Raw genomic sequence first — 15,594 nt, forward strand, 5'->3', positions numbered from 1 at the left:
CTGTGCCAGTTCAGCACTGCGTGTTCACCTCCTTCTCTAGAAGAACCTGTGTAGTTTTTGTTCCTCAAATGAATTTGTTACGCTAACGCTAGCTAACTGAGAAAACTAATACACTGCTTCAGTGGCAATGAAATTCATTCTGGGAGCCACTTCCATTGAATTGCTCAGTTAGTGATTCTGCAGCCTGGTCATTACTGGGGCGAGCTCTTACTGGCACTGATTAATGACTTCACACTGCGTGGTATGATCCAGCTGTATGGGGGCAGGACCTGTGGCTTGCAGCAGTGATCTTAAGGTTCCTGGGCACAGTGGTTCACTTCACTAGGAAACCCCTGGAACCTCAGACAGTGTATAAGTAAGTGGATAAATCCATTCCTTTATATATCTTTAGACAGCTGGAAACAAATTAGAACAAAGCTGGAGATGAGCAGAAAACCCTTAATATGCTGTGTAGAGGGCCCTCTGCTGACAAAGGAGCAGGCCTGCATCCAAAACTTATGTGCAACACATTAAGAAGGGTGTGTGAAAGGAGGAGTTATTAGTGCTCAAGTTGTTCCTTCGTGCTTTTTCAGGTCTGCCAGAGTGCAACTCCAAGGTGCCCAACTGCACCTAGGCAGGAACTGAGAAGAGCACGCTAACTTGTTTTACAAGTTACAAAGCAAGTTTTAAACTCATGTCAGAGCTGGGTGCGGAAAACTTAACCCAGTGGGGCAGGGAAGAAGTAGGGTGGAGGTAAACAAGGACAGACAGGCACAATTAAAGCAAAGCTTATAACATGCTGCACAATTCAGCTGTCACCTCTCTGAACACTTGTAGGATTTAGGTTTCTCTGTCTTTTTGGCTACACGTAACTGTATTGAGGGGAAAAATAAAATGAAAGGTAAAGAAACAGCATGCACCAACCAAGGGGGAATTAAAAGCTGAATTGTAAAACAATTGTAACAAGTATTTTATAATGCCAGGGAAACAGTTGCCCCCTGAAATTTTTGAAACCAAAGCAGTAGGGCTAGAGACAGACTCCAAGGAATGGCTGACTGTATATTCCAGAAATACTTGTCCTGGACACGTTGCCAAGGCAGCTTAACATCAGCAATAAAGAATACCTTTAGAAAAACACTCCTCTTGGGTCACACTGAGGGAACACAACCACAGGTGGCTGTTAGTGCCCCTAAGGGCTATGAGTTGAAATCTTTAAACTCAGAGTAGCTCCTTGCATGCAAGTGTATTCTGAAGCCCTACAGGGAAGAACAAGCCCAGAACAGCAGTGTTTTGCCCGCGGGCTACAATAACAAGGGATCACATAAACCCAGGAGTTGTATTTCAGTGATCTTTGGGATGGAACTTAAATGCTGTTTTTGAGCTGAAGGAAGCTAGGAACCCCAAATAAAACAAGAAGATGAGTAAGACAAAGATAGTAACAGAAGTGATGCAAGGCAGCAGAAATAAAAAGTGAGACATTACTTGATTAGGGAAGACTGATATTGACATATCATACATATGTCAAACTTATCTATGATAGGGGATCACGATTATCCTTAGCTCCCTTTCAGGCTAATGCATTAAGGCATTTTGGGTGTGGTTTTTTTTTTTTTTTACCCCTTTGTTAAAGGGGTTCAATAACAGGAAAAAAACTACGCTCTCTGCCTTGTCTCTGACTTTGCAGGTAGTCACAGTTGGAGACTACACAGTAGAGTAGACTGACCCCTGCTCAGACCAGCTTACTGCCTAAGCCCTAAGTGTTCAAAGCAGTATTTACCATCGTCTGCATCTTTGCTAGGAAGGGAGAGGTACTATGCAAAAAGGTACGTACATGTTGTCATGTTGCAAGCATCTCAAATCTTTTAAAGAATGCAACTGCTGCTTCTTTGAAACTGGTTCAGACAACATGCTACAACAATAACTGCCAGTTAGGAGCTCTTTAGTTACAGAAAAATAGGTCTTTAATTTCATCTCGTATTATTTTAGACAAGCATTTTTGGTAGTTTATGAAAACCAAATGCATACATTATGGAAGTTAAGAGTTCCCAGTGAAGTCACTGCAAGCTAGAAAGCTGGGGTTGAGCAAAGCTTCTTCTCTGGTTGAACTTCAGCAGCCATCACTGCACACAGTTAAGTTCCGTTAAAAGGTTTGGTTTAAAACGAGAGAGTTCATTTAAACATCTGGAGGGAAAGGCACTTAGTATTGCAGTTTCCAGAATATAATTTGTTTGTCTTCCCCTCCAGTAATAACACTGTTGCATTGTTCATTCATCCACATGGAGGTTACAGCACCTGGAGGAAAAAAAAACAAAAAAACAGATAGGTTCCATTCCCTTGACTGCTACTTGTATTTAAAACAGTTTAGGATCATCAATCAGTAGTTTGTGTTACACTGACACTGTATCCAGAGGAAGAACAGCCACCCTGTATCCTGTTAACCTCAGTGATCTCTTGGTACACTGCCTCAGCCCCCTTGGGAAGAAGAGGCAAACTCTTAAGTTGACATGTAGAATACAGATCACAGTAGCAAAAAGATTCACCTGGAGAGGGGGAGAAGCTTGTCTAGAAAGAAGTTTTTTTGCTCTGCCATTTAGGCTTTTCATATTAGAAGTATGTAGCATATTAAAGCATATGTCTAGCAGCTCACTTTTAAAGATTCTCCTAGCTACAGATTGATCTCTATACAGCTCAAGTTCCAGAGCCTAAGTTTACAGCAGGGAAGTTTGAAATCATGAAAGCAGCCATGAAAGCAAACTAAAAAAAAAACAACCAAGTTATTCCTCCCTTCTTGCAGTTTGGTTGCTAGTATATTGAAGACAGATACATGACATGTAAGATGTCTACAAATGTCCATCCAAAATAACTTTATCACAGTCTGTCCTAGACTGTGAGTCTAACAATTAACTTTGCCAATTAGAAAACTCTAACTCATCTGCCTCTGTTCAATCTTGTAACAACACTGGCAGAGTACTGCTGTTTACATTTCCTAGGAGGCTCAGGTGTTACCTGGGACAGAAGAAAAAGGTACACAAAATAGCATGAGCCGCTCAGGAGCAGAGCAAATGATTCTCAAGCTTGTCGATACCAACACAGATAGAGAATAGGAAGCTTCCAGGCAATGTGAGAACGAGGATAGTTCAAGCATACCTGCATGTCCTTTGATTCTTTCAGTGACTTTTCCACTAAGGAGGTCCCAAGTCAGTAATTCACCAGACTGACTTCCTGACAAGACAGTATTTCCATCCCATCTGAAGCACCTGCGAAGTAATTCTTTATTAGTACACTTCAAACTTCTGTGTAGGAAGAACTGAACAATTCCAAACTAAGCTAAAATGAATGGGAAAGGCTACTGCCAGTTTCCTATTTCAGTCTCCATCTGTTTTCCTGATACAGCATTGTATACATTCTAGTTGGTGAAAAATAGAAATAAACTGATTCCTCTTTGAAATTTAAAAGCCAGTCTTGGCTTACACAAAAAAAGGAGCTTTGGAAAATAAAGACTATTGACAGAGATGATTCAAGCAAGAGAAATTTCTGCTGCTAGAAATGTTGGTAGCTCAAGTTCTGGAAGAGCCTGTTGTTCCTGCAGCTAACCAGCTCTTTTTCAACACCAACTTTAACTTGTATAAAGACCAAAGAGTTGCTTGCTTAGATAGTTGTTTGTTTTATCCCTGTTTGAAAAGCTTGACCATAAAGCACACAAAAGCCCTTGCGCTTAAGTGCAAATTAACTATTTAATTACATTCAGTACCCTTACTGTTACTGCACTTTCCTTTTTGCGATGGCCAACCATTGAGCATCTCCACAGTTAACTAAGCTGGCCATGCAGCTTCATAATCTGTGTGCATGTTCTCAGGATTACCTTTGTGGCTCATCAGCAGTCACAGAAGATATAAGCATTCCAGTCTGTACATCTATTACTTTAAAACAACAGTCTTCTCCCGCACTGAGTAGATGCCTGCCATCTATGCAAGGAAGCAAAGAAAAAACCATGATAACAACAAACGAAAAAGCACGTTTGGATACGCAGTCCTAGTTATCACAGTCTGCAGTACAGCATGCTGGCTGTGATAGGCTTGACCTACTTATTTGCAGAAAAATCATTTTACATTGTCTGCAACTATGCAACAATAAACGCTAATCTTGAATCTAGACTACCGGTCTACAGTTTGGTATGGCCTCGCATACAATTAATAACTTCTTTTTAGCAGAGAAGTTTGTCACAGAATCAGAACGACTGAATGGGACCCTTACAGACCATCCATTTCCAGCTATCCTGCCATAGGCAAGGATGCCGTCAGGTAGATCTCACGTTCCCCTGAGACTAGTAATTCCAATAACGAGAGCGTATTACGTGTCATCAGGAGACTCCCAGGCGTGCATGTTAAAACTGAAATCCAACATACCGGGACTAAAAGCAGCATCGAACACGGTACCGGAATGACAAGGCAACTGGTGCAGCACTGTTGCAGTGGTAACATCCCAAACACTAATGGTACCCTCTTTGGTTCCAGATGCCAGTATAGTGTTCGAAGCAGTAAGGTCGATCGTATTTACCTAGGAAGTTAAACAGCCCATGATTTTCCTGTGCTTTCATGTAAGCTGTCTCAAAACAAGTTTTAAACATACACAAAGAAGTCCATCATCCATTAAAATGCCATTTTATTGACAAAAGCTTTTGAATTTAATTCTGAAACATCCTTAATTAAGTACAATTGTGACCGTAGGAGTCCCTTTAAAATATCCAAAGAAAAAGATATAAGTCCTACTAGAGTAGGAAACACAAAGTGACACTTCAGGTGACTTTTAACACCCATATTCTCGACATAAATGCGAGACTTCATCCTTGAGGTTAATACCCTCCTTTATCAGAAAGAACTGATGGCCAGGAAGTTCTTTTAAAAATATTCTTGGACACCATTCTTAAATGTTACATGACTGACATTAGATGCTGTAAGGAGGAGTGCACAGTTACACGTTTAGACTTGTGTGTGATTAGCTGCACAGAATGTGATTACACAGTTACTGAGAAATTCAGCAATGTGTTTTGGAGTATGCTTAAAAAAAACAACAAACAGCAACAACTCAATTCTTTTTTATTTGCTTGCCTTTGGAAGAGTTTCATTAAAAGGAAACAGTAACAACGAAAATGCTTAAGAAAACCCCACACTCATGAGTTTTCAAACACAAAGCAAAAAAGGAAACTAACGAAAACCAACTCCTTCTCCGCTGTCCACCTCCCCCAGCCTTGAATTCTGTGCAGACAAGCTGGCCGAGGCAAATTAGAATGAACAAACAAAATAAAAACCACAAAGCAGAACTCTTCCTGCTCTTGCTTTCCCTCCTCGGAGCGAACCTTTCAACCAAGGAAGCAGGGGATGCTGGAGAGCAGGACGCTCATCTCAGGCAAAAATAAGCAAACAAAAGCCAACAAAACAAAGCAACTCCGCCACCCTGGAAACAACCAAATCCCAAAAGAGAAAAACACACAGCAAAACAGAACACAGGCCCAGACAATATTCGTACTTGAGTTGTTCATTAAAATGAGAGTTGATATCATCTCACATTCTGAGGTATCGCATCTCTGAGAGCATACTTACACTAACATCGTGCTCCAACTCCGCAAGCAATTCAAAGCAGTTTTTTCTATTGCTCAAGGTCTCTCCAGGCACACACTGCCACACCTACAACACAGACATTTAAGTTTGCTCAAGGATGCATTAGTAAAACTGGATGAGTTTCTCCATTACTTCATGCTCATGGTACAAGTGCTGCTTGTGTAACTGCAGGCCTTATCTGTGCGGCACAACAGCAATTGGCACCTTCAGTTGTTTACAGTAAGCACAGCAACATCTTAAATGAGATTGTGCAGACTGCAAGTAGAGTAGAGAAGCCTACATAAGTGATGGTAGACTGCAGCATTGAATGGATGCTTACCACAATCCATACACGCAAGGCTTTGGGAAATTCTTTCCTACCTCTAACTTCCAAATTATCTTCCTGTCTACCCGGGGAGGCAAAAATCAGCAAGTTCTCGCTGCGCTTAGCTGAAGAAATACACTACGGAACTATTAAACACTTTTAGGAGCCTGTTCTATTCAGCAAACAATTGTCAATCCGGGTCACAAAACATCCCAAATCCTCTAACAAATGCAGTTCACCCAAAAAAAGGAAATTTATATTAAGTCAGAATGAATGAAGGTGCTTAAAAGTAACGCTTCAGCTCTGAAACACAGTTGAGGTAAAGATAACAGAAGATAAACTACTTGCGTTTATTCTATTATAGTATTTATAGTAGCTTATAAATATTATATAAAACTATTTGTATTTATTTCTAGAATATAACAGGTGCACCCACTCCAATGCATGTCTCTGGTCGAATATTAACTGCTAGCAATGAATAGTTACTGAAATATTATAAACTCATATACAAACCTTCACAGTGGAATCCCAAGATGCAGAATATAAACACCCGTCACGCCAACAGATCTTACTGACCGCGTCATCGTGTCCCATTAAGATGTCCTGCCGTCGTCCAAAGGCAACTGAATAAAAATATCTAATGGGAAGAGATTATAAAAGCGTTACACCTTCAGAAAACAGAAACAGTCTTCTGTGAATGGATGAAAATAACTTCCTTTCTACAGTTCCTACCAGGAATCAGACTGAAAAATACAAGTGTAGAAGTACAGATACTGCATCTTATCAGTGATCTTCTGTATCTATAACCAAAACCACAATTACCAAAGTACTCAATATAATTCAGTAGGGTCAATAGGAAGTAAATACTCACATATTATTGTCCCATGAAGAACTTACAACGGTGGTATCTCCTGGTAAGATTACACAAGATGACAAAGCCTGTAGGAGAAAAGGAAAAACAAAGCAGCGTTCTGACTCTCAAAGAGAAATACATTAACACGGTTCTGGAGAACAAGGAGCACAGTAATCTTTTACACACACAACATACAGGTGTTACATGAATGCTGACTACGAAAAACCTTAAGAAAACTTTATATTTACTGGAGTTTAACTCCAAAGTTCAGAAACACATGCAGAACTGATGGGTCTCCTTTTTCCAAGTATTTCAGGTACACAGCATGTGATTCCACACTCAGGAGAAACCAAGCCAGCTTTTTATCTTTCAAGCTATGTCAATTCCATATGCAAACAGAAACCTGAAAAAACAGGTTTCCTTTCATGTTCTTTTTCTGTGACAGACAGCAACTTATCTGCTCTGCTCTTTTAAGCAGCGGATATAGTTATGTAATTTCTGTTATTCTCAACAACAGAAAAACAACAAACCAAACATTCTTTACAGACATCTTCTCAGTTACATCACTGCAAGCAGAAGGAAAAAATTAAGTATCAGTGCAATGCTTCTTTAAGTATCAACAGAAAAATGAAGTCATCTGTTCTCAAGAACAGTAGGCAGCTGGAATGCAAAGAGACTATTGCTTCAGGCCTTGCTGCAAGAGATCAGCACTGAAACTACCAAAGGGGCAGGTGAGAGTGAAGAGGAAGAGCACAAAAGTGTGCACGACCTCCTCACTAGAGACTAACTTGGACTAGGATTCAGTGAAGAGCTCCCTTTTTAGTGTCAAGAAGAGCATGCCATGGCAGGCACCAGAGTCTTGATCCTACAACCTTTAGGGTCCTGCTAGAGTATACTATGCCTTCTATTTGGGCAACACGCCTGCCTTTCCTTCCCTCCTCCCTAGAGAGGAGGGCACAGAGGAAGGTTAATGCATCCTAGTATCTTGTCTCAGTAAATGACTCAGGAAAATGACCCAGCCTGGGCCACCGTGCTCAAGCACAGAAAATCAAATACAGAATCCCTTGCCAAGTTCTGTTTGAGAAGCACGTTGTTCAGAGGTTGCTGAGATCATCGCTCATGAAGAAAGGATGGCTTAAACTCACACAGCTAAGATTCCACTCCTTGTCCTTTGCGTTCTTCAGCCGACTGACTCACAGACTCCAAACACTTTGGAGCAGTAGGGTTATGCTGGGTTTGATTTGAACATGGATGTAACTCAAGCTTTGTTTCTGTTCTTGAACTGAACAACAGTTCAAAGTTTTTGGAAAGACCTGTCTGCTCATGCCAGAGCATCTCTGTCTACCACAAGACCTTCTCTGTATAGCAGAAAACTCAGAACAGCATTAACACAGAAGTAAAGTGCAACCACTTAATGCTCTCTTCCCGTGTTCTCTCTCCCTGGAGGCCTGACAGAGAATCTCAATTCACTCCGCTAAATTATTCACATGCGATGTAACTGAGGAGGCAGGAGAAGGGAAAAAAAAACAACACACTGAGGTACACTAAGAGACAGTTCAGTGAGAGGCTTTCAAAAGATTCCTAATGATGTTTGTATTTTGACAGCAACTTACCATGTTTGAAAAGGACACGCTTCTTTGGAGTGTTTTTGATTCTTTGGAAAACATCTTCAAAGTTGAATCTAAAGATAAAGGACAAAGTAGATTAGATTAGTAGATAGATTACATATAAACCAGTCATTTTGTATTACAGAAAATAGTAATTCTGAATCTGTTTGAAGGTTCATATATTTAATTATAAGAATCAGATCTGTGTTTCTCGGTCTTCGAATTAATAACCTAAAGAGAAATTAACACCTTCACAAGCCTAGATATGGATAACAGTGAAATGTAAAACTTAAGAAAAACATTGTATACTTCAGCTATTTAACTACAGGAAGTATCTGTTTGACTTTATTAATTTCTGTAACAGGTGACTTGCAAATGCAACAAGCTAAAAGCAAACAGAAGTATTTATATATTGTTTGAGAATTACAGTATTCATAAGCAGCAGCAGAGCATGAAGTGAAAGTGAAAATCTTGCATTTGGCAGAAGATTAGGGCTGTGCTCCCTCAAATGTGAAAATCAGAACTCGGATTCTGGAAAAATACCATTTAACGTTGCCTTAATTTTGCTCTCGGTGAAGATATTCAAGGGATTCAATCTTCCTCACATTTGAAAGTTGCGCACTCTTTTGTTCATAAAGCATCACTTGACGTTACAAGTTATTACTGAAGCATCTGCACTACAGGTTCTAGGCAATAACTCTCCAATAATACTCACCTTGGGACGTGGTGAAAACAGAAGACCCATTGCAAGTGACTGCTATTCCAGTAATTGCCCTGTTTAATACAAGTAAGCTTATCAGTGATTTCATGGGTTTTGAAACTTAACTGCCATGCTGCAAATTAAATACTGCTGAAATCCATTATTTGATTTCTATACAAAAAGATATTCAATGAGATTAAAAACACTACAGTGGTGAGCAACATGCCTACATCCAAAAATATACCTTGCCATCATCAATACAGGTTCCCTATACTGTTCTGCTAGAACTTCATCCTCACCAGAAAGGACGTGCCCTTGTGAAAGGATTAACGGCTTCACATTCAACCTTCCCAATGTGGGATTAGCTGGGCGTTGTCAAAGTTCACCTGAAATGGGGCTCTTGGCACACAGCTCCCTAGGAACCCATCAGAACACTAGTGTGGTACCTGGATTACCTTCCTGTCCATGGCTGGAGACTTTGCAAACTGCTCATACAGAGGCAACTCTGGGTTGGGCAGTAGCAGAACTTGTAATTGGTTTAAACTTTCAAATTAAATGGTATGAGGTTAGGTGCTACTCTGCTTATGAATAAAACAAATAAGTGGAAATGTTTTTCTAGCTGCTGCTATCACAGTTTTGGAGAAGCACAATTAATGTCTGCTTCACGTACTAAAATGTGAATGAACTGCTTCAGATCTGTCTAAGGAATAAAATTAAGCTGATAAATATCTTTTCTAGATTGATAATCCATCATAGATTAAACAACAACCAGCTATCCTTAAAAAAAAAAAGGGAAAAGGTCACCATAAGCCCTTAACGCATCTTTCAAATCGACACACAGATGCTCCTATCCCTATTTAAAATGGAACAATTGTGACTGAAGAGTGAAGAGCAGTACCTACTCTTTGTGAATTTTATACTGTTCATCTTGTCTTAGTTTAGTAATATTGTTCCAAGCAAGGGTAATGCTTTCTTCTGTCAAATCTTCAAATGATTCTTCATTTGGAGAAACTGTAATAAAATGCCACAATAGAGTTTTACCACAAACAGAAATCAGGAAAGTAAGCTTCAAGAAGTAAAGTAGTTGAAGGTACAAACACAAATACAAAAATAAAGAAATCACACAGAGCTTCAGGAACACAAATTTCTGATTACTGTAGACACTAAAAGGTCAAAAGTTTTCCAAATGCAAAAGTACCAGGAAAGCCACCTACCTATTATCCTACTTCATTTGGTTAAGAATGTCACAAATTTATTTCCTGCAGTGTCCCCAGAGTTAAAGGATAAAAAAATGCAAAGAAGCAGAAACACACTAAATATAAATTATCATAAAAAGGCCAAACCTGACTGGAATTAGGTAGCCTACTACCATAACTGTTTAACGTGCCAATATTACAGCCACATGCAACTGGTATAGGTACAGGTTGCCATGCTAAGTAGTAACCATCTTTGCTTCTCTGCTTAAAAATGGAAGCCATCAAAAGGAGAGCGAATCAAGGACAATCAACCAAGAGATGGAATGTCTTCTCATTTAATACACAGGCTGAAGATTCAGTCCAGTTTATGGTAGACCACTATCCATACGATGAGGGCCACAGAATCTTCATTTCAGAAAAACGGGCAAAGTTTCACACTGAGAAGAAACCTGTGCTGTCATTACGTACCCTTTTCTTGAAGTTATCCCACCAACATTTTTCAATATATACTGTAGGGACAAAGTAATTTCTCTACAGAGTTTCGCTCAAGTAACGGTAGAGGGGGAAAAGACCCCAGTCTCACACATTCACATCCAGATGCTCAAATTAAATTCTCAGGCTTCGTACAGTTCAAGCTGATCACCATAAAGGCATTTCTGTTCAACTGAAACTGAACAAATCTCCACATTGTTTAGAGTGCCTACAGAGACAGTCAAAGAAGCTGCTGTCATGTCAGCATCATGTCAGCTGAAGCATCACAGAAGGCCAGGGAACACAGCCCTCCCACATCTTCAGAAGCAGAGACTGAACCATCCCAGACAACTGGAACATAAAGCAAAGCGTGTAGGATCACAGCTACAGGATGTATTTTTCAGATTTGAAACTGATCATTCCAGTTTTTCCTTTAATAGATAAGTTCACAGATTAATTTTCACTCTGCTTAAAGGGCAAGTGGCCAGGAGAGTTATATAATGAGATACTGTGGGAAAAGATAGAGAACTCCTCAAAACTACCAATCAGTTACATCATCAGTTTATCTGTGATACACTTACCTGGAGATTCAGTTATGGAAACACTGTGACTAGCCGTTCGAGAGGAGCTTTTTGGCATTATCCGCTGAGGATGAGGAACTGTAAACAGCTGTTTCGGTGTCTGTCCAAACTCCAAGATCTGTGTCAGCAGAGCTACTTTCTCATTGGGGTCCATAATGCTTCAGAGAAACAACACGTTTAGTTAGCACAAGTTCCTTGTTTCCTCCCTGGAAGCACAAGGCTGCACATACAGTTACTACGGCCATCACAGAACTGATTTACCACAGATGCAACAGACATTCATGTGACAGTTCCACAATTTCCTTTACATACAATGACAGCATGACCTTCCATTAAAAGCAACTGTGGTAATAATAGAAGAAATTCACAGAAATCAACCTGAATAAGAGTTCAAGTAACAATCTTTGAACATTGTTAAAACTGACCGCCTGGTACTGGTTCATCAGGTATTTTTACAGCCAGCAGAGAATGTGGAGGGATAATGATAAATCTAGCTGCTTTAATAAGAACATTCAGATTCTTAATTACCTGTTTAAATCCACTCCTCCTTCATAAGTTAATGGATGAAACACTGGAAAAAAAATATATATTTGTATGACATAAGTATACAAAGTTTATTCTGGGCTTGAATCTAAGAGACTCAGAGGCAGTTTCTAAAGCCAGCTCCTTCATAAGGGAAGGACAGCTTATTTAATCTTCATTAAGGAGAACGTACTCCCACCTCCCCAAAAATACACGTAACTCGAAGACTGATTATTTTATAGACAGATAACAAAATGCAGCAAGAAGATCATAAAGGTCTATCTATGCTCCAGCTCATTTGACGTAATGGTAGCGGGCTGCAAACTTAGCAAATTACATTGGGAGCTACATATACAAACACTTTTTTTTTTTTTGACTCTTGGCATTCGTATACAGATCCTTTCTGTCTCTTGCATAATAACATATAGATGCCATAACATAAATGCCACTTTTCCTTATTTAAAATCTCTGGCATATTTTACCTTACGTTTATGACATCTAATCTTATGGTAACCGGACCCTGCAAGCTCAAAATACAGCTAATCATGATTCAGAGGTACGTGAGGAAGCATATTCGTATCTATGTATTTTCACATCGCATCACCTCTCTCTGGAAGTACAAAGCACTGAGTACTAAAATTAAAAACTGCTTATGCTTTCCTTCCCAGTAATTGTAAGTTTAAGAAGAACAAAACCTCTCTGTCTTGTTAAGCACACACTATCTCAAATTTTCTCTTGCTTATAATCAGGATTTCTGGAATTCTCTTCATCCTACAATGCGCATCCGCTAATCTTCCTTTACCAAGAAGATGCTTCCTTACCAGATAGTAACATAGTTAAGCTAAGTATCCATCCGTTAATCAGATTGATCATTGGTATTACTATTATGTCTAGAGAACTTAAACACACCAACATAGCAAATACTGAAAAACAACTTCTGTAAGAATTTACAATAGCTACATAACAGATCAAAACAATATAAAACAATTAAACTTTACTTATATAGAATAAAAAGCATATGAACTACACAAGGACAAACCTGGTCACCTGCGTACTTTTTCCTCTATTCTTGCTCCTAAGCAGCTGTAGCCTATTACCTTCTTTCTCTTCCCAAGTCACTCAAGTGGAAGGGGGGGGAAAATGTTTGCAGTGTGAGAATTTCAATTCAAACACAGCATATGAACATTAAATATCTGCTTGCATGGCTGCTCCTACAGACTCCCGTTCATAACTAAGACACACTACTTCAATACTACATTGCCACGCTGTACTGTAAGCAAATAACAGCAACATTGCAGAATCATCTTAGCTATCATTTTACATCTTCAAAGATGAAGGCAATAGATTTCACAAGTAAGGCACCACTTCTGGTAAGGAAAACCTGTATTTCCTTTAAGGATCAAGCATTTAAAGCATAGTAATAGAAGATCAAAGCCATTGAATCCTTTTAGACAGCTGTTATTTACCTTGTTTTGTTTTTGCTACTTGAGTGAAATGTATACTTACCATTGCAAGCTGCAACAGCTTTACTTCCTTTCTGTTTGCAACCAAATACGAGGTCAATCCACTCATGAAGATTCTCCGATACATACTGACTTTCTAAAGCCTCTCGGCTCTTCCGAAGAAAGTCATCAGGACCTGGCAAGAGACAGGTTAATTAGAGAAGATTTCCCAATTAGTATTGTTATCCCTCTCCGTTCTTCCAGAAAGAATCAAACTAGAAGACCCATACTAAACTCAAAATTGCTATGAAAATTAAACACAACTACAGAACATATCAATGTTTAAGAGCAAAAATTACTTCAGGAGATAACTGTGAGAGCTTTTAAGAGAAAAACAATCCCAGGAAATAATGAAGATAATCCTGAATTCATTCATAATGCAAGAAGCTGGACTATTACTACCTGATGCCCAAGGGGGAAGCTCTACATCTTCAACAGTCTTTCCACCCTGTCTTTTTCCCAAGTCCAATTTCAAGCTGTTTATTAGAAAGCTAGAATCGTTTTCATAAAATTCTGGAATCAACTGGTAGAAAAAAAAAATAAGAAAGGAAAAAGTTAGCTTTTGAGGTTAGCTTAGCTTTTGTCATTTTAACTAGAAGACATTCAGTAAAAACAAAGTTACTGAAGTTCTCTTTGTCAGAAAAGAAACACTGGAAACTTCCTTGCATTGCAACTTCAACTTCCAACTATTAGGCTTCCTGCCTACCAACAAGGCAATTTTCCAAGCTAAATTCAGTGGTTTATATATTTTTAATATAGTATATGTAGCATGTGAATCCATAGTAACAAGAGTATCTTCAGACCGCTAACTGCATAGCTGCCTTCTTATTTTTAAGACATCAGGTAAGATTCATGACAAAAATCTAGAATAAAACTAGAAGGATGACAGAAGTTTGAGAGTTTAGGTCAGTTATTTGAAGACCATCATAGCTAACCATTCTTAATTCCACCATCATATATTTTAAAAATTAATTATAATTAATCACTTCGATAAAAAACATTATTTAACATCACTCACTTTGGCAGTTAATCATTCAACATATTCTACAAGTTATAGCTTCTATAACGCTCAAAAAAACAGGTTAAAATGTCTATCATTTAACGTCCCAAATATACTGTTACCACAGAATGACCTGGGTCCAAAGAGACAAAATCACAGGATTGTAGGGGTTGGAAGGGACCTCTAGTGATCATTGAGTCCAAGCCCCCTGCAAAGCAGGTTCCCTACAGCAGGCATCCAGATGGATCTTGAATATCTCCAGAGAAGGAGAATCCACAGCCTCCCTGGGCAGCCTGTTCCAGTGCTCCATCACCCTTACTGGGTGAAGTTCCCTTGCATATTGGTGCGGAACTTCCTACGCTCAAGCTTATGGCTGTTTCCCCTTGTCCTGCCCCAAAGACCGCTGAAAAGAGGTTGGCTGCATCCCTTTGACTCCCACACTTAAGATATTTAGAAACATCAATAAGATCACCCTTGAGTTTTCTTTTCTCAAGGCTGTACAGACACAGGTTGCTCAGCCTTTCCTCAAAGGGGAGATTCTCCAGACCCTTTATCATCTTTGTGGCACTCCGCTGGACACTCTCCAGGAAATCCCTGTCTTTTTTGTATCAGGGAGCCCAGAACTGGATACAGTACTCCAGGTGAGGCCTGACCAGGGCAGAGTAAAGGGGGAGGATCACCTCCCTTGACCTGCCGGCCATGCTCCTTTCAATGCACCCTAGGATCCCAATGGCCTTCTTGGCCACAGAAAAGGAGGACCTTGAAGATCACCTAGTTCCAACCGCCTCACTGAGGCAGCAGTGCTGCCACCCACTAGATCAAGTCACCCAGGGCTCCATCCAACCTGCCCATGAATGTCCCCATGCCCCAGGGATGGGGCATTCACAACTTCTTTGGGTGATCTGTTTCAGTGCCTCACCATCCTCTGAGTAAAGAATTTCCTCCTAATATCTACATCTTCCCTCTTCCAGTTTAAAACCATTCTGCCTTGTCCATCGCTATCAGACTGTCCAAAAAGTCAGCCTCCCTCCTTATTATAAGCTCCCTTTAAATACTGGAAGGTTGCAACCAAGTCTCCTCCAAACTGAAGAGCCCAGCTTCCTCAACCTTTCTTCAACAAAGAGGTGCTCCAGCCTTCTGAATACTTTCATGGGCCTCCTCTGGAGCCATGTCTGCCCTGTACTGGTAACCCAGGCCTGGACACAGCACCCCAGATGGGGCCTCACTAGGGCAGAGGAGAGGAGGACAATCACCTCCCTCA

General features: G+C 39.9%; 1 protein-coding gene across 1 annotated transcript in view; it reads right to left on the reverse strand.

Annotated features, from left to right (window-relative positions):
- The window catches only part of NSMAF (neutral sphingomyelinase activation associated factor), a 37,755-nt gene continuing 24,078 nt past the window's right edge, over positions 1,918-15,594 (reverse strand). Inside the window, exons 18-31 of the mRNA XM_021386463.1 lie at positions 13,736-13,856; positions 13,338-13,469; positions 11,838-11,880; positions 11,310-11,467; positions 9,964-10,072; positions 9,077-9,135; positions 8,368-8,435; positions 6,773-6,840; positions 6,415-6,538; positions 5,580-5,663; positions 4,386-4,536; positions 3,842-3,944; positions 3,127-3,236; positions 1,918-2,271 (exon numbers count right to left, since the gene is read on the reverse strand). Of these exons, the coding sequence (XP_021242138.1) occupies positions 2,177-2,271; positions 3,127-3,236; positions 3,842-3,944; positions 4,386-4,536; positions 5,580-5,663; positions 6,415-6,538; positions 6,773-6,840; positions 8,368-8,435; positions 9,077-9,135; positions 9,964-10,072; positions 11,310-11,467; positions 11,838-11,880; positions 13,338-13,469; positions 13,736-13,856 (1,425 nt within the window). The 3' untranslated portion in view covers positions 1,918-2,176. The remainder of the gene's footprint in view (positions 2,272-3,126; positions 3,237-3,841; positions 3,945-4,385; positions 4,537-5,579; positions 5,664-6,414; positions 6,539-6,772; positions 6,841-8,367; positions 8,436-9,076; positions 9,136-9,963; positions 10,073-11,309; positions 11,468-11,837; positions 11,881-13,337; positions 13,470-13,735; positions 13,857-15,594) is intronic.

This window comes from Numida meleagris, chromosome 2, assembly GCF_002078875.1.
Source record: "Numida meleagris isolate 19003 breed g44 Domestic line chromosome 2, NumMel1.0, whole genome shotgun sequence".
NCBI classification, from domain to species: domain Eukaryota; kingdom Metazoa; phylum Chordata; class Aves; order Galliformes; family Numididae; genus Numida; species Numida meleagris.